The sequence below is a fragment of the Stigmatopora nigra genome, chromosome 8 (genome assembly GCF_051989575.1).
Source record: "Stigmatopora nigra isolate UIUO_SnigA chromosome 8, RoL_Snig_1.1, whole genome shotgun sequence".
NCBI lineage: Eukaryota > Metazoa > Chordata > Actinopteri > Syngnathiformes > Syngnathidae > Stigmatopora > Stigmatopora nigra.
The window spans coordinates 6008975-6030954 of NC_135515.1; the positions used below are offsets into that span (position 1 = coordinate 6008975).

At 37.7% G+C, this 21980-nt stretch overlaps 3 protein-coding genes and 1 long non-coding RNA gene across 5 annotated transcripts; 3 read left to right on the plus strand and 1 right to left on the minus strand.

The window, feature by feature from the left end:
* Window positions 1-399: 399 nt before the first annotated feature.
* Window positions 400-10245, plus strand: LOC144200654 (sodium channel regulatory subunit beta-4-like). Of its 2 annotated transcripts, XR_013327163.1 has the most exons (6): window positions 400-1005; window positions 4522-4697; window positions 4790-5009; window positions 5088-5217; window positions 5548-6243; window positions 6730-10245. XR_013327163.1 is itself a non-coding variant. In XM_077722900.1 (5 exons), the coding sequence occupies exons 1-5, from the start codon at window positions 945-947 to the stop codon at window positions 5639-5641; spliced, it is 681 nt and encodes a 226-aa protein (XP_077579026.1). In that variant the 5' UTR covers window positions 400-944; the 3' UTR covers window positions 5642-10245. The 2 variants fall into 2 exon arrangements, 1 of the variants encoding a protein (XP_077579026.1); XM_077722900.1 differs by having other exon boundaries at window positions 5548-10245.
* Window positions 10246-11347: 1102 nt separating this feature from the next.
* LOC144200556 (BICD family-like cargo adapter 1) lies at window positions 11348-18718 on the minus strand. The gene is made up of 9 exons (XM_077722784.1): window positions 18360-18718; window positions 17282-17497; window positions 14542-14661; window positions 14179-14325; window positions 13372-13545; window positions 12871-13023; window positions 11995-12107; window positions 11784-11904; window positions 11348-11576 (listed from the first exon to the last, which is right to left on the minus strand). The coding sequence occupies exons 1-9, from the start codon at window positions 18603-18605 to the stop codon at window positions 11367-11369; spliced, it is 1500 nt and encodes a 499-aa protein (XP_077578910.1). The 5' UTR covers window positions 18606-18718; the 3' UTR covers window positions 11348-11366.
* Window positions 12311-13531, plus strand: LOC144200559 (uncharacterized). The gene is made up of 3 exons (XR_013327142.1): window positions 12311-12385; window positions 12751-12798; window positions 13396-13531. It is a non-coding gene; the product is annotated as an uncharacterized LOC144200559 (long non-coding RNA).
* Window positions 18719-19363: 645 nt separating the features above from the next.
* Window positions 19364-21973, plus strand: LOC144200557 (protein FAM98C). Its single transcript, XM_077722785.1, has 9 exons — window positions 19364-19695; window positions 20132-20254; window positions 20405-20511; window positions 20635-20760; window positions 20835-21085; window positions 21164-21244; window positions 21327-21443; window positions 21516-21662; window positions 21731-21973. Exons 2-9 carry the CDS (start codon window positions 20211-20213, stop codon window positions 21881-21883), a joined length of 1026 nt encoding a protein of 341 aa, XP_077578911.1. The 5' UTR covers window positions 19364-19695; window positions 20132-20210; the 3' UTR covers window positions 21884-21973.
* Window positions 21974-21980: the final 7 nt, after the last annotated feature.

The following is a 21980-nucleotide window of genomic DNA, read 5'->3' on the forward strand; positions in this document are numbered from 1 at the left end:
TGTTTTTTTTTATGTTTGACCTTGAAGGTTCTACTCTGGTCTTTTCAGGTTAACCTTGGAATTCATACAGATCCATCGTGCCAATTAACAGGATCAGCCGGTGACAGCACAACATCGGTGGAGGCAGTGTGGAGTAAAAGACGCATTAACGTGAGACAGGATGAGTGGATGCAGCATGTAAGACATTGAGTGGTGATCATGTGGCATGACTGGAGCAAAGCACACATTCTGTCTCTAACTCTCGTAAAGTAAGGCTGATTCAGCCAAATTGTCCTGGCTTGGCGTGTGTGTATATGTGGCATCTGAAATCACTTTCACCCTCTCTCCAACACACCCCAAGCCTCATCTCCTGTGCCACTGTATCTCTCTCCCCCCCCTCTCTCTCACTCTCTTCTCTCCCTCTGCAGTACCTCCCGCACTCATTTCTCTATTTTCCGGCCGGGGAGACGTACGCTTGCTTGCTTGCCTGGCTGCTCTACACCAGCATCCTTTTTATGCTCCGTCCATCACTCCAATAGCCTATGTCTCCCCCATGTGCGGCATGCTGGCTGGTGTGCTTCCGTGACTGATACTGCCGCTAACTGAGTGTTGAAGCTGTTTGACACCACAGCATGTCGCCAAACAGCTTCTGCCCTGCCTTTTTTTAATTTGCTCGCTGGATTCCCACGGCTACCAGAAGACAGGAAATCAGAGAGTGGGAGAGTGAGAGGGGAAGACGGGGACACAAACAGGGGGCAGGGATCTGAATTCTTCAGCCTGGACACAGGTCCTTGTACTTCCTTCCTGGGACAGGAGGGGGAAAAGAGGGAGGGACTGAAAGCAGGACCACCTTGCTCCAAAGAAACATTAGACAGAGACATTTTGATGTTTCCTAAACTTGACTGAAAGAGTACAGCATTTAGGTTTAGGACACACGCAAGGCTTTGGACAAGAAAGGTGCTGTCATGGCGTCATTGGGCAACACCGGCTGGAGTGTGCCAGGTCTGCTAGTTGCAGTGCTGCTGGGTGAGTTTGAATCCTCTTTCTATGCCTTCAGGTGGTACTTAGCATCTTTCCATGACACCGCAGCTTTTTCACTTTAAAATGTGTTGGTGGTATAGAGAGTATTCATCCAACTTATCAGCATCTTCTGCTCCCTCTGTGTCAGACTCTATTGTAGGATGGATAAGTAGGTGGCTGGTTGCCAGTCCAAACATTGTGGTATACACACATCATCTACCTTAGTCGTTACTTCTCACACTGTCAAGGAGGAGTATTATTTACTGTCTGCATCACTGTCCACAGCATTAAGTCTTTTACATTTATGAACAGCGCAGTCACGCACATTGACAGATGCCATAATGACTACCTAATCAGGTCTGTTTATGCGTGTGTGCATTTGTCGAAAGGAATCAAAATCATCACAGATCCAGATTGCCTTAGTTAAACAAATGTGATTGATTTCAAATGTTTTTGTTTTCCCCCCACAAATATGATATTTAAATTCATTTATTTTCCATACCACTTATCCCCACAAGGGTCATGGGGTGTTTGAGCCTATCCCAGCCAACTATAGGGCCACCCTGAATTGGTGACCAATCAATCTCAAGGCAGAAGGAGATGGGCATCCATTCAGAATCACACTCACACCTAACAGGCATTATAGAGTGTTCAACCAGCCTACCCAACATGCTTTTGGGATGTGGGAGGAAACCGGAGTACCCAGAGAAAACCCACTGAAGCTCAGAGAGAACATGTAAACTCCTCACAGGAAGGATCGAACCCTCAATCTCAAAACTGTGGGGCCAACGTACTAACCACTCATCCACTGGTATAATTTCATATATATCAAAATAGCATATTTCATCAAACTTTAGATACTACTTGGACTACTACATTTCTTACATCTACACACACTCTCATCCAGAGTTGACGCACTGTGTGTTTACCTGCAAATTTGTGCATGGCCACCAAAGAGGCATGACTCATTGAAGTTTGAGTCCAGCTACATATAAATCATTGAGCAGGGTGTTTTCCTGAGACTTTTGGATTCATAAATATCCAAATATAGCACACTTTAAACATAAAAAATACTTTTTACCTAGCAGATGTGGCTTCACCAGTGGGAGAGTTACAATTCATTCTTCTTTTCCTACCCTGGGGCTTCTGATATAGTGGACATGCCAGGGATTTATGTGTTATAACTCTGGGTTTCCTACCTTAGGACAGATTCCCATTTTCCAAGAAAGAGTGAACGGACACTAATCTCACTTTATTTGTCATCTGCCCAATTTACATGCAGCACAAATACTCCACTTCCCACCAGTGCTATCTCTTCTTTTCTTCTTGCCTAATCAAGGGCCTAAAATCCTCATGAATTCCCATCTCTGTGGAAGAAAATTTTGTCATTTGTGACATTTTCCCTTGCAAAGATTACATTACATCATCTATCAGGAACAGCATCTTTTCCCGTGTTAAGCGCCCTTCAGTAAATTAATTTAAAGCCATGTAACTTTATAATGATGTAGCAAATGGATCACAGCTGATTATAGATTTGAAATTAATTGAATGCTTTATATTGTCATTATACAAGTATAATGATATTAAAGCTGAACGTGCATATGCCTGCCAATGTTAACTACTAAAGTTCCATTTATTGCGTTAGTTGGCTACTGCTGAAATTGTCAGCTCTGTTGTCATTCTATCACCTTGGAAAATACATTTTACTCCCCTTTACATGGTCCTATTCATTTCTTTCTCTCTCTCTCTCTCCTGGTGACTCCTTCCCATCTGCACTCATCTCTCCACTTTTTCCCTTTTTCTGGGACCATTCTCTCCTTTTTTCTTTCCATGCTTCCCAGCAGCACATCCTCACCTCCTCTCGCTCTCTCTCTCTCTCTGGGTTGTAATTGTGTCCTCGCCCAGTTCTCTGTGGGTTTGCTTGAAAATACATTAACCCTTCAATGTATGGCCTACTTAAATAAAACCCATCACCTTGACTGCTCACCAAGGACAAGACATTTTGTTCTCTTAGCTAAACTGATTCAGATATCGATGTTCTATTTTCGATAATAGCGCTTATGTAGAAAAAATACATGCAGGTGAACCTAATGCAGACCAATTAAATGATAAGGCATTGTGGAAAGAAAGGGAAACTCTGAGATCAGCAAGCTAGAACAGTGGATAATTGTCACTCATTTTGCTGCAGACCCTGAAATGTTACATGTATTGTGAATAGATTTTTGAAGCAATTACTTTTTAAGATGTCATTGTTTCATAAAACACAATGCTTTGTACACTGGGTCAGCTTTGAAAACATTATCCCTGTTATACATTGGTACCTTAACTTAAGGATTGAATTTGTCCAATTGCCATGATTATCGCTTGAAAGATCAATATACCTCGTCCTATTAAAATATGAAAGAAAATGCCAGGAAAGAAATTGGTTTTGTAAGCAGTATGTACTGTGCATTAACTGGAAGAAGCTTGCGCTCACGGCACTAAGCAGGATGGCCTTTCATCAGCTATAATAGGTTCACCAGTGACCTTAGTGAGGACAAGAACTACAGAGAAAATTGATGGCTGTAAATGCATGCCCAGGCATTCAGAGCGATTCCCATCATGGAAGCATTTGGAATTCTTGAGTGGTCATTGATAACAATTATATCAATCTAAAAATACACAAGTGGACCATCTCTCAGCGTCCTTTTTCTAGAACCACTCAAACAAACATCCATGCAGGATACATTCTCTCAACAACAAGACACTAAGTTAAAAGCTAAAAGTAATGGTGGTGCAGAGATAAGTCAAAGTCCACTGAGAGAGACAAGCTCAAGAAGAAAGAAGAGAAAAGAACAAGGTGAACTCAAACAGCTCTTGTTGATATTGAAGACGGGTCATCTTGATTGCAGACAGGAGATAAAAATATCCAGTGGTAAAAGTCAAGATGAAAGGGTAAGATTAGTCATGAATTAGAACCCAACAACGGCTAAGACTACTATGAGCTGACACATGGTGTGAAAACAAACACATTTTACTTTTAATTAACATTTGGCATTGATGTGTCCTTTGAATACAAACTATGTTCGCTATTAAAATTATAAAAAGTGCAACCTTTGCACGAACAGTTTTTTTATGGATACGAACAGAGGGGGAAAATGGGAGACCCCTTGTCACTTCAAAAAACACCAACAAATAGGTGTAAAGTCTTGTGCATGTGTTAATCCCAGTTTGTACAAAGTGCAATGTGATCCCGTGTTGGTGAGTGTTGAGAGCACAGGGTTTATAAATAGGACAGAGGTTTAGGCAGACGCCAGACTAATAATGTTAGGATTACTGCAGTTTTCATTGAATTATGACAGCTCATGAGTGGACCTTTCAACACAATAATATTGTAAATGTAAAGATAAACATTTAATAAATTTAAAAGTCCACATTTCAATGTAAATATGTGCATTACTGGCATTGAGAAATGAATGAAGATACATTTTGTATTAAAACTATTACTACTAATACTTTTTTCCCCACATCTGTATTTTACAGTCTTTGAGTTGGGGGTACTGCAGATTTGCGGACTGGAGGTGTCAACAGGAAAAGTGTCAAGAGTTGAGGCAATGAATGGTTCCACCGTATTATTACCATGTACCTACTCCTCCTGCATTGGCATTTACAAGCTCTCCTTCAGCTGGCATTTTAACGACAATGGCACCATGATCAAGGTAGATTCCTTACGAGCATCACCATGTAGATATAACCTCTGTTTTCAACTCTGTGCTGCATTTCTAACCAAATCTCATTTGGTTGTGTCAAGTTATGTGAAGGAGTGGTTCCTAGCGAAGGTGTTGTACCCAATGTCAAAGTGGAACACAAGCGAGTGGAGTTTGTGGGCTCATCAAAGACCAACAATATATCCATCCTGCTGTGGAACATTACATTTGAAGATGATGGAGATTACACTTGTTTTGCCAAAAATCCCAAAGAAAAGTACCGCAACCACAGCACAATCTTCACTCTCAAAGTGGTGGATCAAAGTATGAACCATGTTGACTTCACATCATGTATCGTTTTAACATTCTCTCACCATGTCTTATGTCTTTTTGCGCTTTCAGTGATTGAGGTTGACAATACTCTTACTGTCATCATTGGCTCCGTGTTGGGTGGAGTCATTGGTTTAGTTATCATTGTGATGGTGATAAAGGCCCTGGTGGTCCAATTCCTACTGAAAGATGATGAAAAGAAGTAAGTTCCTTGTAATTCATGGCACATGATGCTTCCTATGACTTGTGGCACTTTTTAAACTTTCTCCTATCATAGCTCACAGACATTCCTTTCCTAAAAAAAGTCATATCAGGTTAATATATACAATGCAATCCCACTGCTCACAACAGTTTACAATATACCCGAACAGTTTGCAGTAGAATCTCTCACTTAGCCAACAATATGCCATTGTTGTATGTCAATTATATTTTGCAAAGCTAGTATTTCAATGTATCCATGTCTCTGAGTAATGATTACACGTTTTATTGTTGCATCTTTGGGGTAATCTTTGTCTTATCCCTTGCTACACAGTAAAGAATGCCTGGTTAACGCCTCAGGGAACGACAATACCGAAAATGGACATACAGGAGCCAAAGCTGACAACAAAGGAACTCCAAAGGCATGAACAAAAAACACAGCATACATCTGTATGCTTGTGTATATTTAAATAATATACACTCTTAATGAATGGACTGTCTTGTCTAGATGCTGAATAGTACACCATACAAATGCACAGTTAAACCATTGCTTGAATTTAAAGAGATATGCAGAAGACTGGGTCACTCTTGTTTACATGGCAGCCCATGAGTTGCAGCGTTCACTCTGTATTGTCAATATCCTGCGCTATTTTAAGTACTTATTGATTGCTGGAGATCAGGGGTGCCCAACTCCGGTTCTCGGGGCCTCTATCCACTCCCACCACCAACACACCTGACTCAAATGATCAACAAGCCGTCCAGAAGCTTGATAACGATTCTGGTTATTTGATTCGAGTATGTTGGAGGAAGGAGACATGGAAAACAGACTGGATAGAGGCCCCTGAGGACTTGAATTGGCCACCACTACTCTAGATCAATACACTGTTTATTTGTTTTTTTCCCCCCTAAGTACTTTTGACCTGATGTAATACCTGAACATTAATCAACAGGAGGGAAAATGCCAAAAGGGATTGAAATAATTGACAAGTGCAATATAGCTGAAATGGCTCTTCCTTACCTGCGGGATGAGGTTAGTGAAAATTCATTACAGTAAAATGAGTTCATATCTAAATTTTCCTGTGGAATTTCTATATTGTCCCTGCGAAAGGGATTTTTATTTATCTAGAATACATCCACATTCCAAAAACATTCAAGAGATGTACAGATAGATTCCACTATTTTATTTTTAGGAATGAACTCATTTCCAAAGACATTTAAATGCTTTTTTTTGCTGCTTTTCCAAGACAACAAACTTTAAGTCTATACATTTATTATGTAAAGGTTGCTTTATTCCCTTTAAAATTATGAAATAAATATTTGAATGTCCACGTTCAAGGATCAGTTTAGGTCATTTAACCCAAGAAGTAGATTTTGACTGACAACTGAAATCAGGGCTTCCTAAAGCAAACGAATGATCCAGTTCTTCTCAGTTATTCTCCTTTTTTGAGTTTGGGTTTACGCTTTAGCTTCTCAAATCATGTGCCTGCTCTGCTTCTTCTTCTCCCTCTGTTGGCAGGAGAGTTAAATCACAGCAAAGTTATTATTTTTTTTAAGTGCAAGTCCTCCAAGACAATCCCAGTACTACCCAGCTCCTTAGAAAGAATGAATTGAACCATGCTGCTTCTGACTTGTCAATAGATGTATTATTTAGATAGAGGTTTTTTTTTAGTTTTTAGCATGAGTGCAGTTTTGAATACACTATACATGCATGTTGTCTACAAACGAGGAAGAGCATTTGTGAATTCATGAGGTCATAAATAACCATTCACCAAAACATTGTCTGTTGATAGCGTAAAGCAGGTCGGAATAGTGTTGGAATATCAATAAATTAAGTCTTTTATAATGTTATGGCAATACAGAGAGAGAAAAATGATCAAAATATTTGGGTAAGAATAAGAAAAATTATACTTTCATCAACAATTATATACAATTTTGTATTTTAACCCTATTAGATTTTTATGATTCCCAATACAAAAAGAGTTCCAAATGTAACTTAAATTTCAAAATTTCATATACAGTCACATCGCTTTTTGTTTGTCAACTTAAAGACTATTGTTTTAATTTGGCCCAGTAAATTTAACAATGGCTATTACTTTTTCCTTCATTTCTTAGCATATTTCTTTTCCTATGGTTGATTAATTTTTCATAGTGTAGTAGGGATGTATGTCCACGAAAAAAGATGAAGAGATTTAATGTATGTATTTTTATATTTTTGTTTTGGCTTATCTCTATACCAAAATAAGGGGGAAATAGATTTAGTGCCATCCTGCCATTAGCAGTACCACTTTGTGCCCTATAAGCAATTCTGCAGGAGGTTATTTAGGAAGTTGGCATACACGCCGGCCACGCACCCTCACACATACCTGAGATAGAAGGGACAGCTGAGCACCATACACACACACATGAACACTAATATTTTATGTAGCCACATACCAGAGAATGGTGCACACTGGACACACAAACAATACAGCACTTTAAAAGAATCCCCCCTTTTCTTTATTCATTTATTTAATCAATAGCAGCCATTTAGCTGGTTAATTATTCATCTTTTTCACTTGGGTTAACTCCCTGTTCTCTCATTTATTTGAAGTCTTTCCCTTTTAGCATTAAATAGAGGCAATAATATGCTCATAATTATGCAATAACATATTGAAAGTCACTTTAGAAATGCGTTCGAGACACAAGACCTATCAAAGGCATTGTATAGACACTGGTAAAGTAACACTTAGGCATTGAATAGATTTATATATTAGACGTATTCCTATTTGACTTGGGTCAAGGAAGTGGAATTTCCTTCTGGCTCTGTACTTAGAACACTAAAAATCTGTCATGTTACTTGAGTACAAAAAATACAACCCATCAAAAACAATATGATCTAGCATCTTATATGTACTTAATGAAAATACTATCTAATTGCAACAGGTCCAAGTCGTCTCATTGAATGTATCTAGCAATGAATGTTGATATGAACTAGTATCACCAAGTGTACAGCCCAATAAACCTTTTAGAAAAATGGATTTTAACACCCTTATTCAATTCATTGTGACCTCCTGAATCTCATCTTTTCGTCATACCCAAATTTTATCAGAGTATATCATTGCATTTCCAACTTTCCAAAGATTTTTTCACATACAAAATATTATAAAAAGTATTCCTGAAAGGCTGTGGCTGCAAAAACAGGACTAATTACACAAAAAAAAAGTATGAAGCCAAGTTGTGCCAGACTATATATAAATAAATAAATATATTTATATATAGAGAGAGAGAGTCCATCCACCACCATATTAAAAAAGGGACCAATTTATAGATTACAAATGTTGTCATTTACAGTCATCATTAAGTATTTACTCTTAAAGTGAATACCTACAAAAAACACTCAAGCATACAGTAAAACAGTAATGGCGTGTTTTCTTAATAGTACATACAGTACCGATACTTTTTATGTCATTTATGATTGATGACATGAAAGTATGAGAAGAAACACAAACAATTGATGCAATAAGGATGCAAACCACCCAAAAATATCCTGCAAATATGCAGGGAGAGGCAGTATGGTGGGATTGGACATTTGTCATACCTCAGACGCAATGCGCACAAAACCATTAAATCCATTTGGTGCACATATATTTTGTTCCCCGATAAGCCAATTTGCTTGTTTGCAGTGACCTCACATTTTATTTTGTTGTGCTGCTTCTACTGCAAATGCATGCATGCTTACAAATGGGATTTGACTTGATAAGGTAATAAATTAACTTTCTTCAGCTGGATAGATATATTTATACTTGTAAAGTTCCAACAGAGACGATCATGATGGTCATTTATTATTACCAGATAGGCCAATGTTTACATCAGCTAAATAATAGTCATAATGAATGGTGTCCGATGTGAACGTAACCGCTCACACTTTTTTTTGTCCCTTTCTTCATTTCTAAGCCGTTGTGTCTTTTTCCATAAAAGTTGAGTGTGTAGTACAACTATTGCTGCAGTACAAACTATAGTATTCTGTATAATATCCGCCCATCCAAGTTGGCATGAGAGGCTTGTAGTCTTCACTGAATTAGTTCATGAAATATGTACATAATAAAGAAAAATACATAGGGCAAAAAAGTAGTATTTTCACAGTATAGATGTACTTGACAATAGATAATATAGTACGTGTAACAATTCATTCTGCATAGGCCTAAAAGTGACACAGATTACTTTTTTTGTCTGGTAGTTTATGGTCACATATTTTAATCCTTTGTATGAAATTATAAGGTTATTGGCTAACGGAGCACAAAGACATGAGTGAAATTACTTCAAATTGACAGCTACATTGAGGCACAAGCCCTGCCATTGAATAGTCTACCTACCGTATTAAGGCAAAAGATTTAAGAATGGGATTGACCACTATGTTTATACTTGCGGTAAAATGTTTTAAACTGCCACAGCAGCTTGGAACTCACACTGCCAGTCCAGGAGTCCCATGTCTGCCAACATATAGTGTTACACTAGTACCTTTTTAAATATAGTATATATATATCGAATGAACTGCAATGATCAAAATAATGCGAAATTGTCATTTTTAAAAACTTAGATACGTATACTTCATGACTGACCACACTGCCAACTTTGCTCCCACATTCCACTCAAATCTAAAGCTCAAATTACTGATCAATGCACTTCAACGGGAATATTAAGAGTTAAGATGAAGGATGGAAAGCAATTCAGTATTTCAGTCCTTTACAAAAATGTTTCATTCAGTAATGCTCATGCCTCATATAACCACAAAATGTACAATTGAAAGTATTGCGGCAATTGTTTGCATTTTACATCCAATTACTGTATACTACTGTCAACTGAATATTCATCTATCATATGTTATATCCGACGTGCGCAATCACAGATTTCCTGTAGTCATGATTCTCACAATGTCAATTGTCTCTCATTCTGCTGATGCTCACCTCATGACAATGCACTTATAGTATAACTTGACTTGTCAAAAAAACATGACTATGTACTGTAAATAAAAGGATTCTAATTAACAGAGTAATCTGAAGTGTCAACGTCTGTTACCAAAACAAAATACAGTGAAATCCTTGTAGGCGTAAAGACCAGTTTGTCGTGTTTTAGTAGAGATGTTTACATATCAAATTAGGTCAAAAAAAATAAAAATAAAAACAAGTCAGTGAAATTGTCTGGTTCTGCACACTGACCCACTGTGTGAAATCACTGTTGTTGTTGTCAAAATATGAACAGACCGTTTATGCAAACTCATTTTGTTTGGCAGGTTACAAAAACTTGGGAAAGTCATTTTATTTTAGATGGGTGCAGCAGCCAGTCCAAACAAATCAATATGTATATTTTTATAAATCCATTATAAAAAAAACTAATGCATAACTTTTAGCTATTAATTGTTTTCAGATTGGGATTCATGTTATCATATTGGCACAGTTCATTGCACTACCTCACTGCTACAACATATTCAAGGCAAATACGCCCTCTAGAGGGTAAGCACAGGGGAAACATTTGAACAATCTGAATGAAAACTTCAATAATTCATAATTATAATGAAACTTTCGAAAATACAACAATATACTCGAATCTAGTTATAACCAAACTAAAAATGTTTATTGGTTTTTCGGCTTTATGACTATGAAAAACTTCTAATTGCAGTCACATGGAATTCTTATTGGTAAACAGAAAGGTTGACATATTGAATGTTTTTTTACATAAATTAATAAAAAATTATTTAATTGATATGCAATGCATACAAATTCAATACAGTGCAAATGTAATGGCTTTCTTAGTGTTCTTCTCTGAAAACCTGTGAGAAGTATTAACATTTGCCACTGTTGGCAAACTAACTTTAAAAGTACTACACTATTACTTTGTTCTTATTCTCTGAACCTCATTTAAAACACCCGAACCCAGCTGCTTCTGTGAAATACCCCGCATAAAGTCTCAACACAGACAATTACAAAAAAAAATACTTCAGAATATTTAAACAATATTTACATTCTTAAGCAAATTGGAATTGAAATAATAAAAAACACTTTTACCAGTATTGGTCTCAGTATAGGAAGCTTTAACTTTAAAGTGTGCTCATTCACTTGTAGTCTGTGTGGCAGTTTTATTTTTTTTGTAGTCTCATGTAGGTGGGAGCCCCGCAGTTTATTTATGATATGATGCCCCTTTTCCTCTTCTTAACCATTCCCGCCAAGGAGGCTGTGCTTTGTCCTGATTGGCATCTACACTCCAAGAAAAAGTGGTCCGGGTGGACTTGCGGAAGAACGACATTCCTTGGGAGGTGATTTTCTTTTGAAGCTGCTCCGACTGCTGCTGCGATTTCAGCTGTTGGTTGATGACAATCTGTATGTCGTCCTAATAGCGATGACAAAACCCCAATGAAGAATGATATCCAGAAAGAAAAGATGAATCCAATTAGGTACATATATGGCTCCTTATCTTCTCCAAAACAAATGCTTATCTCTTAATCCAAACAATGCATGGAATGTGTTAAATGGATGTAGCTTTATTATATTCTTACAGACCAAGGGAATCCACGTGAGAATAGAAATGGGAGTTTACCTGCCAGGCCTCCAATTCCTGTGAGAGCTCCAGTTTTCGTTGAATAGCGTCTAGCAACTGGTTGTTCAGAGACATCATTTCGTTTTTACTCCGGATCAACTCAGCCTCCATCAGGTTTTTCCTGCAACAAATGTACAGACAGTTCATTCATGCTGTGTTAATTTTGATTCATTCAAGAAATTAATGAGATTTAGTCTTAAAGATGACTGACTTGGCAATGGCTTCATCTCGGTCTCTGATGGCTTGTTGGGCGACTTCTGCCTGTTCTTTGACCCTTTGCAGCTTTTGCCTCATTGCAGCATTCTCCTGCTGCTGTTGCAACTTCTGAATGGCAAAAAAAAAACATTTTAGTGCTTTATATGCTCATTCGCTCTTATTTTTTGTTAAAAAAATGGCTTGCAATTAGTGACTTTTTGATAATAAGTACTTTGTACATAGATGTGAACCCCCCACAGCAACACTGTGTCAAATGATCTCCTAACTTATCCCCTGAGCTCTAATTCCCACACTTCATTGTGAAAACAGAGCCTGCTACATACAGATTGAAAGAAGAGATTGGAAGGCATTCGATGGAACTTTCCTTCCAGAAGGAATTTTGACATGTAGGTCTATTTATCAAATTTTCAAAGCAAATGCAAGGTTTGGCATATTAACCAGGACATATTGTGACAATGGGCACATAGTATAATATTGCTCGCATTTAATAAAGCCTTATATAAGCATTTATTGAGATTGTAAAAGATTAGCCATTATTCCTCAGATGAAGAGAACAAAGGTAAGGGTACTATAATGCCAGATTACATAATAGCAAAGTAGAAAGTTGCAGGGAGCAGGAAAAAAAAGATCAGATCACTTCCAGTGTAGATGTGTTGGTATAAAGCTATAAAATGCAGTGCCTAAGATTGCTTGGTTCAGTTCAATGTTCAATCCTAATAAGTTTTTCTGTGTTTTTGATATTATTTTGCAGATAAAGAATTCTGACAGATTTCCTTCTATAAGAGGAAACCTTCACAAAGTAAGTGGTTGCTGTGTGGTTAATTTCTGGGCCTGTTGCGGGCCTGATATTTTCATTTTTTTTTAAATCCACCTGTGTGCCAGATGTCTGTGTCAGAGTTTGAGCCACAGTCTTTAGCTGGCAAAGAACATCCTTTAGGTTCTCCTCATCTTTATCTTCACGTGTTGGATTTTTCTCAGTCAATGGCTGCAGCATCTGAAGGATCATCCCCATTTCTTCCGTTAGCTATGTTTAAAAAAAGTAAAATTACATTATGTTAACAGTCAATCCAAAAGCATACACCAGTTACATATTATGAACTTGACTATTTAATTTATTCTGCAACAAGTGGCAGCCAGTTCAGGAAGTATACATTGTCCTAGGTGACCTGACATAGAAAAGATAAAGATAAAGGCTAGGAGATATGATACCAGTGTCTCCCCACAGAAACACTCCAATGTGATTGTATTAAATGACCCACGCGTAGTTACTCAGATGACAGACACAAAAGGCAAAGTGAATGGACCCAGAAAAACCAGAAAAACAAACCTAAATATGCATAGTAATGTACAGAACATGCTGTTTTTTTAATACCTCTTCTTTACTGACTCCTCCTAGGTCAGCCATGTCCAGCTCGGAGAGCAGGGACACATCTCCAACACTTTTGGATTCTTGAAGGGACAACTGTTCTTCAAGATCCTCCACCTGTGCTTGAAGTTGCTGGGAGCGGCCCCGGGCTACCTGGAGTTCCTCCAATGCTTCAGTAAGCTGATAAAAACAAGTGAGAACATAGTAATGATGCACACACTTGATATTTGGAAGTAATTTCACTTGAAAAATAATCACCATCTTAATATTTTAACACAATTAGTGTTACTGGTTTGAACACATGAGCAATTATTCTAGTAGTAATTTAAGTTTAAAAGAAGTACACAATGCAAACAAAGTTCAGGTATTAAAAAAACTGAACATTTTCATAGGTGGAAACAGCTTTTATGCTTTTCCTAACTGAATTAGACAACTTTTAAAAACTAAGACGTATAGAATAGATGGGTCAATTTCTCTAGACCAAAGGCACAGTTTATCTTAAACTCAGATACTTTCTAGCAAGACAGAAATCTTGAAAAGCCAGATTCCCACCATTTGTAAATGTGAAACTTCATGAATGAGTGGAATCTACACCTGCAGGTGAAGTTTCAGAAACTAGAATAAGCAGAAACCTCAATTGCCTAGAGCTAGGGTGGGAGCTATAAGTCTGAATTCCTTTTACTAATGGAAGTTAAGTATAATCTGCAGTGTTGGATTCCATTTGAGAAACACTTAGACCAAGGTTTTACGTACCCTTTGGTAATATTGCACGAGTGTTCCGTTAAACATCCACATGTGAATGTGTACGCATACCTGCTGGTTGTACTTCTGTTGGAGTTGCTCGTGCATAGCCAGACGTGCATTCAAAGAGGCTAAATTGGCTTTCAGCTCAGCATTCTCCTGACAAACGCTCTCTAAACGCTCTTCCAAAGCCTGTTCCCGTTGCGTGAGGCGCAACACCTGTATACACAGCACAAACAAAACCATATGACTTACCTTTGATATAACCAAAAATACTTATTTATCAGTGAGTAGGTCTAATTTTCATAAGAAACTCATTGGGTACTAACTTTTTAGACTCATCGTAAAAACATTTCAATGTAATTCCACAAGAGCCATGCAAAAAAAATTATTTATATCCTTTTTGCTCCCTAATTTGATCACAAATTTGCTTACCTGCTCTCTCATGACATTGATTATCTCCTCATCCTGAGCCCTGGTGAGGATTGAGTTTTTTGTCACATCTTGTTTAAGGCTCTCCAGTTCACATGACATGACCCTCTCCACCTCCATTGCCTGTAAAGATAATACAGTTAATTTGTATTACTTGCTGTATAGATACCATTATGACCTATTTTATTTCAAAGATGGGGACTATAATGGAGGCAGGCATAAATGGACAAGTGGAACTTGATATAAAATGGTCCTTTAACCTCTGACTATATCTATGTGATGAGCTCACACATTTTTAATAGTAAAGAAGTTTTAAGTACTCAGGGCCCCCATACTTTCCCTCTGCTCTAAATACTTTGTTTGTATGCTTGCATTCCTTAGCACAATAGAAGCCTCATGCTGTTCCCTGTTTAAGTTCATGATTGAAAGAAACACTTTAACATTGTCCAGAAAGAACAAAGGAACAATACATCAATGTAAAAAACAAACAAAAAAAAACATTTGTCTCAAGATGGATTAATAAGATGTGGTGAGAAATAGCAAAAGATCCACAAATAAATACAAACAGACAGAATAAGTATGAATGTAATGATTAATGACAGTGCATAGATAAAAACCAGAGGAGGAGGTCTTGGTCAAGTTAGCGACATCCTCATGCAATATTTGACGACAAGATAGTACACCAGTTACAGCTGTGTACATACAATAGGTAATATGTGTAGTAAAATACATAGCACAGAATGAAGATAAGTAAATCTAAGCTTGCAAAAGCACAATTCGGAAGAGAAGTCTGATTCTAAGGGATGCCGCAATTACCGGCTGGTCTCATCAACACAGAGGATCTCACAATAGAGGCAATGACCCGCTGAGAATCAGCACAGTGAAGTGGAGGGAGAACACGCAATTTGTTAGAAGCACAAAGACAGGGATGAAATGGCCCCCAAGCCCCAGGCCATCATGAGTCCACAAGCAAAGCTGTGAAATACAGTAGTCCAGATGATAAACCAAGTTGCAACTAAATCCCAAAGGGAGTTGACAAAAAAGGATTAGTTTCCCTTGGGATAATGTCCTGAGTTTTTTACATTCGACAACAAGAGAAACAAAAGAAAGATTAATGTACTGTATTTCTTCTCCATACATTATTAAATTCCATAATCTAAACAAAAACCTCACACAACTGGACATTAACTTTATGGCTGCAAAATAAAATAATTACTAGAACACTGTATACAGAAGAGTGGTCATATTTTATCACATACTTTTTAACACTTAAAAGATTGTCTAAAGCTTCACTGCTGCTTTATGTAATACATCATTGTTTTCTCACAAACATTTCCTGAAGAGTGCAGTTATGCTTTCCTGTTGGCATCTGGTTGGCTACTCCCTCTACGCATGCACGTCCACTCAATTCGTCGTCAAAACAAAAACTCTCTTATTCTAATTGATTAGTTCAAAAGGCATAATAACATACAAACATTACAGAGAAAACACATCGCAAACATTATTTTTGCATCCATTTTTTGCACTACCCTGTCCACACAAACTAAAGTATATGTTTGTACTCACCCAAGGGCCACACCAAAAACCCCTTTACCACTGGGTCATGTCAAGAGATTTCATTCAAAACAAATCAACTATTCCACTTCCTCTACATTAAACATAAGTTGTTTTTTTTTTAATCTAAATTGGCCTTTTCCTCCTCTTTGAAGGATCAAGTTTCTTCAGTAACTTCTAAGAAAGACATTGTTCAGTCTGTTATTCTGTGGACTTTGACACATGGGTGTTACTTTGGTTTCATTTTTAACTGAGCAAAAGAAAAAGAAAACATTGCTTTTGTTTTCCTGTACAAGTTACATTTTATCATAAGAATATAGTTTGTGTCGATGTACACTAACTCTTAAGATTGTTGAACAATACACAGTTTTCAAAGTCCAATCAACTTGGTTATGAGGTGATAAAAAGTCCTAAAATTACATCACTGCTTTAATTACCCTCTCAGTAAATACCGCATCCTTAACATCTTAACTCTTAATGTTTAACTGACCACATAGTATAACACTGAATAAACTATATTACCACTAAGGATAATTTTCCATGAGGTCATGTTTGCCTGAAAAGCAAATATAGCTCACCTTATATTAAAGCCATTTGTGTACATTAATACTACTAAATAATACAGCCATCAAAATATACTTAGTACGTAATGTAAACCAGCATTAAAGATATAACAACACGGTAGCATCAATTTAATCAACACTATAACTCCAAAAATGTTTAGAATATTCGTTGAGATAGAAAATAATTGAAAAGTATACCGTTAAATAAATCATTGTCATCTATAGAGAGCCCATTCAAATAATCTGACAAAATAACAATAGCCTGATTAATGAACAACTCATCTTCCTTCTTTCCTCGTCATTTATTTGAATGCCCACCCTTACTATTGAATATCAGCTAAATCTGTCCCTATAGTATGAATGAAAACAAACGCCCTTTAGTTATTGTAAGGGTATAAAAACTGAAGCTGTGTGCATGGCCTTGTGTGTCAAGCTGATAGCAGAGAGGTTTAAAAGAACAAAGTGTCAATGTGTGGGGGACTGGGTCAGTCAGTGCTTGTCTTATCTCCTTTTGGAGCTTGCATGTGTTGTTACTGGATCACCTTGTGGGCCTTTTATGTAGACACAAGTGAAATATTCTTTCACACAACGTATGTATGTGTGTTTAGGGCAGGGGATGTACTCACTGTGTTGAGTTTCTCCTTCAGTTGCTGTGTGTTCTCAGTGTAATCCATCTGAGCTTGTGTCTTGTCCCTTTCAGCTTGGCTGAGGGCTTGAGTGAGCTGCTGTACCTGAGTACTCAAATCTCTCGCATCTCTCTCCAGGTAGTTCACCTGACTCTCCCACTCAGACTGGCAGTTTTCCAACTTTAAGCGTAGTTTGTGATTACTCTGTTCCAGCTCCTATATTAGAGAATGGCATAAACAATTGCATCATAAACGTGTCAATTCACTGTCCATCTAGTCATCTTCTACTCTTTTGAAATTGGGTTGCATGAGTAGAAGTTTCAGGAGAGAAACTAATGCTTCACTCTTCCCTGCTAGACATGATTAGAAATGCTCAACTATAGAACTGGAATGCTTTCAGGAATTCTTATTGACCTTCTAACACCACTATTCTAACAGGAATTTATGTTGTTTAGTATACACAATGTAGAAAGATAATAACTTGTAGTCTTTTCATGTTTAAAAAACGACATTAAATTAAGGAAATGGATATTTGGTGCTTTTTGATTGTAGTCATCAAATTCATAGAAGCGAGAACTTTAAAATCTGCTGATACTGCAACAGCTCAAATCTAATCCCCCCACCCCCCTTTATTTTTAATAACGCACCAATATTTGAAACCACTCACACAATAATAACTAACACCGTACCTATTAATGTGATGGAAGACACATTATTCATATTAAGTTAGATGATTATTGTTTATAAAAACAATTATACTTACAATTTAATAGGTTTAGTTAAATAAGTGCTGATGAGGTTAGAAGTGTCGCGTTTCATTTTTTTCCCTTTTTTCTTTCTTTTTTCTTTTTTTAAAAGACTTTCACATACATTTGCGCGTCCTATTTCTACACTAAAACCCATCATAATGAAATAAAACAATCCGCGTCTTTTTTTAAAAAACAAGAAGGAAAAAAAGCCGAGAACTGAGTCCATGTGCCTTGTCAACTTTGAGATCCCGGTTTAACATAAGTATATCCCCGCAAAAAAGACAAAACATAACATATGCCATGTCTTTATTCCAAAACAAAAATCTTACCTCGAGTCTATCTGCGTACTTCTCGTGTATTTTGTCGCTCTGTTCCTTCAGTTGACGGTTTTCCAGAAGCAACGCGTTCCCCAGCTGGGCTGCCAAAATAACCTCTTCCTCCTTTTGTTTCAAAGCGACTACAAGTTGTCCAGAGTCTTGGTAATCGACAATTTCCTCCTCAGCGTAATCTATGAACAGCTCCTCATACTGGCCCATTTGCTTATCTGACAAAGCCCATTCGCATGGTCGATTCATGACTCCTAACTGATTATTGCAAAGTATTGGGAAAAGACGCAGTTAGGCGAAATGCGCGCACAAAAAGAGCGTGTGTACCATGACACCTGATCATGGTGTACATATGTGGGGGGCGGAGGGGGTTGCTTTGCATAATTGTCATCTGCAGCTGACTTTTTTGTGTGCGTGTGTGTGCGCAGGGCGTCGGCTTTGCTTGCGTCACCTAGAAACGGTAAGCGTCCTTTCCATCTCAACAATATAGTCATTAAATGATTAAAGATAATGCAGGTCTATTTGGAGGAAAGCATCGTGTAACTTAGAATTTCAATTGCTCTTTGTTGCCATTAACAATATTTTATTCTTACCTTTTTTCAAATTTTAGATTTATTATGATTGAAATAGTTAATATCTTTATAGGTACAGTTTTGAAATTAATATGTTTGAATTTTGCTGGAGATCCTGGTGTCAGGTTTGTATATATTGTAGTTGTACCTGTTCTTAACCTGTGTGTGTGTGTGTGTGTGTGTGTGTGTGTGTGTGTGTGTGTGTGTGTGTGTGTGTGTGTGTGTGTGTGTGTGTGTGTGTGTGTGTGTGTGTGTGTGTGTGTGCATATGTTTTCTCTTTAATACATAAAGTAGGAAAACAACAAGTCAATTAAGAAAGTCCATCTTTAATTTTGAATTTGCACATTATAATACACACATAGAAAGGATAGCATCATCATATATCATTTCTGGCCAGTAAGCTACAAATAATCACAAAGCTTTTCCAAACATGATCAAGACTGCCAAGGGGAGAACAGCGTCTGCTTGCATTGTTAGGGAGGCTGCCAGGGGTCAGAGGTCACCCCCCAGGGTATTTAATTGAGATGGGGCAAAGCCAGGAGAATAAAAGATAGCGCTTCCTGACGCATGGCACAGCTTTGTTGTCACTGAGACCAAAGCACCAGCACATATGGCAGTAAAGTCCCAGATTGGAGCCTGCAATCACACATGAGCTCTAGTGTGTGAGTTGTTTTGATAGCCTTTCCTGATTTTGATATGAATTCCATGTATTTTCTCTTGTCCTAGTTTCTCATCAATGTCATGGTTGTGCAGGAAACTGATCTGAGGTAACCATTTTCCACATTTTGGAGTTTAAAAGTATATTTTACAGTATTCAGTTGTATGAAGCAAACAATGCTGTACAAGGGGAATAAGAACATGACATGCAACTAAGCTTTATACATTTATAAGTGATTACCACCAGACACAAACAAACCTTCTAATTAGATTAATTTCTATTAATAATTATATATATTAAACTATTTTTTGTTATTTCATTAACAGAGGTTCTTCGGTAAATCTGACAAAGTTGCAACCAGTATAGATAAAAAACATTGGTTTACAGACACCTGATGGTTTTTAGTTTTACATTTCTGGCTTTAGCAGTTTTATTACTCAAATATGTTCACCATAATTAGTAATTCCTGCTCTACTCTTGTCAGTTCATTCTTCAGCCAGCAGGTAGCAATGTTCAACGATTTTTAATCCTTTCTATGAAACCAGGAAGTGATGTAAATAAACATCTGAGCCCTCCTGAGCAAGCTTCATTCCCAACTTTCCAGCAAAACTATTGTCAATAGCAATGGACCGGAATGCCGGGGTCATATCTTTAATAAAGGCGTTAGGGTAAGTAATATTTATGTTTGGTTTCTGATCACTTACAATTACCATAGTCGTTCAGCGTGTATACTAAATGGTCAACATAAACTTGGTTTAAATTTGTTTCCCGTGTTCCATCATGAAATATTTATTACCTTTTTGTTATTACCTGTGCAGGTACATGATCGATTCCTGCTTGTCAAAGTGTTTGTGTGACGAACTTCCATGCCCACTTTTAAACTGGCTCACGTCCCAACTCAAGTCTTTGTGTCCAGAACTTCATGGTATATTAAAGTACAAACAATGCAATACATACAACATCTTACTCACTGATCCTATAGTAGACCTACAAATATGAAATTTTGCTCCAAAATGTGCCCATAAAAAGCTTCTTTTATATACTGTAGATTCAACTGGGAAAGACAGTGCCGTGCTCGTGAGAGAACTGAGAAATATTCTGTCCAATTTACACTCTCCTTTTACTGGGTTAGACTCCGAGATCCTGGAGCCCACATCCCTTAACAAAATCACTGGTAAGAAAGAATGAGCCATCATACCTTAACTCAAATGTGAAAAATGACTAAACTGATGTTTTGAATCTTTGCAGACTTCCTCCTGTCAGAATTACTAGCGGCACATATTATCAATTATAAAGAGCTTCATTCTGAAGATAAACCTGCTGGTAACGATGCCGCAAAAGAGCAGAGAGTGGAGGAAATGACAACATTTTCTCCGGAACAAGAAGGCAACTATGCAAAGAATGAGCTGTGGGAGGCTGAGCTGCAGGCAGAGTGGTTATTAGTGCTTCACGCTCTCAACTTGGATGCATCCTCTCAGTATCTCGATGTGCTGCATAAAGTGAGCCGATGCCCCGAAGAAAGTTTTTATGTGAACCATTGCAGACTGCAAAGATAATAGTTGTATACTACAATGCAGGCGGAGTTACAAGTTGCTCGTCTTCCTGGTGAAGTCATGACAAAGCCGCTTCTGAACACCAGTCTCAATACAGAGCAGTGGGTATGCAAAGTGTGAATTCTGCAGTTTTTTTCTGTCATTATCCTGAAGAAAAAATTATAATCTTAATTTCTGTGCTCCATAGATTCAGCTGGAAAAGATCAATCGAGTCCTAACCCATGACTACAGCTGTCGACAGCAAATGATGGTCAAACGCTTTCAGGTTTCACTTGAGTCGTTTGCATGGGGAGAAAAACAAAAGGTATGAATCTCTTAGTTCAAAATAAAGGGAAATGACATGAATTATTCTTATGAGGAAAAAATCCCTTTACAGGAACGTAGTGAAGCAATTGCCTCGGTCCCTCCCTTTGCATCCATCACTGTTTTGTCCAGAGTGTCTCTCCCGCTTCTACTGGCTGCCAGAGAGGATCAGTCCTGCATTGAGCCAATCAAAGCTGGAACCAGTACAAATGTGTACAAGGTAAAACCACTAGCAATGGTATCTTTGGAATTGAAAATAAAGCTTCATAACTTTCCTATGCTGACTAGAAAATGATGGGCCACGTACCGGACCGCGGAGGACGACCAGGAGAAATGGAAGCACCCATGCCTGCCTGGGAAAAGCGACGATCTGATCATGGTGGTGGACGTCAGCAATGGCATAAAAATCCAAATAAAAAGAGGAGAGGGAAAAGGGATTAGTATGTGCCCCTATCTATCTTGCAGCATTAATTTTTTCTTTGTGGAAAAGCTAAAATATTATTAAAGAATCATATTTGCAGTTAATTCTAAGGAATGG

What these genes read in the sequence shown, in the direction of transcription:
- LOC144200557 (XM_077722785.1), top strand. Translation starts at nt 20,211, where the DNA reads ATGGACCGGAATGCCGGGGTCATATCTTTAATAAAGGCGTTAGG. An exon ending in TCTTTAATAAAGGCGTTAGG is followed by an intron (nt 20,255 to 20,404) that starts GTAAGTAATATT and finishes TTACCTGTGCAG; the next exon opens with GTACATGATCGATTCCTGCT. An exon ending in CATGGGGAGAAAAACAAAAG is followed by an intron (nt 21,444 to 21,515) that starts GTATGAATCTCT and finishes ATCCCTTTACAG; the next exon opens with GAACGTAGTGAAGCAATTGC.
- LOC144200556 (XM_077722784.1), bottom strand. Translation starts at nt 18,605, where the DNA reads ATGAATCGACCATGCGAATGGGCTTTGTCAGATAAGCAAATGGGCCAG. An exon ending in AGTACGCAGATAGACTCGAG is followed by an intron (nt 17,498 to 18,359) that starts GTAAGATTTTTG and finishes TCTCTAATATAG; the next exon opens with GAGCTGGAACAGAGTAATCA. An exon ending in AGGAATTGGAGGCCTGGCAG is followed by an intron (nt 11,577 to 11,783) that starts GTAAACTCCCAT and finishes CATCGCTATTAG; the next exon opens with GACGACATACAGATTGTCAT.
- LOC144200654 (XM_077722900.1), top strand. Translation starts at nt 945, where the DNA reads ATGGCGTCATTGGGCAACACCGGCTGGAGTGTGCCAGGTCTGCTAGTT. An exon ending in GCTAGTTGCAGTGCTGCTGG is followed by an intron (nt 1,006 to 4,521) that starts GTGAGTTTGAAT and finishes TGTATTTTACAG; the next exon opens with TCTTTGAGTTGGGGGTACTG. An exon ending in TCTCAAAGTGGTGGATCAAA is followed by an intron (nt 5,010 to 5,087) that starts GTATGAACCATG and finishes TTGCGCTTTCAG; the next exon opens with TGATTGAGGTTGACAATACT.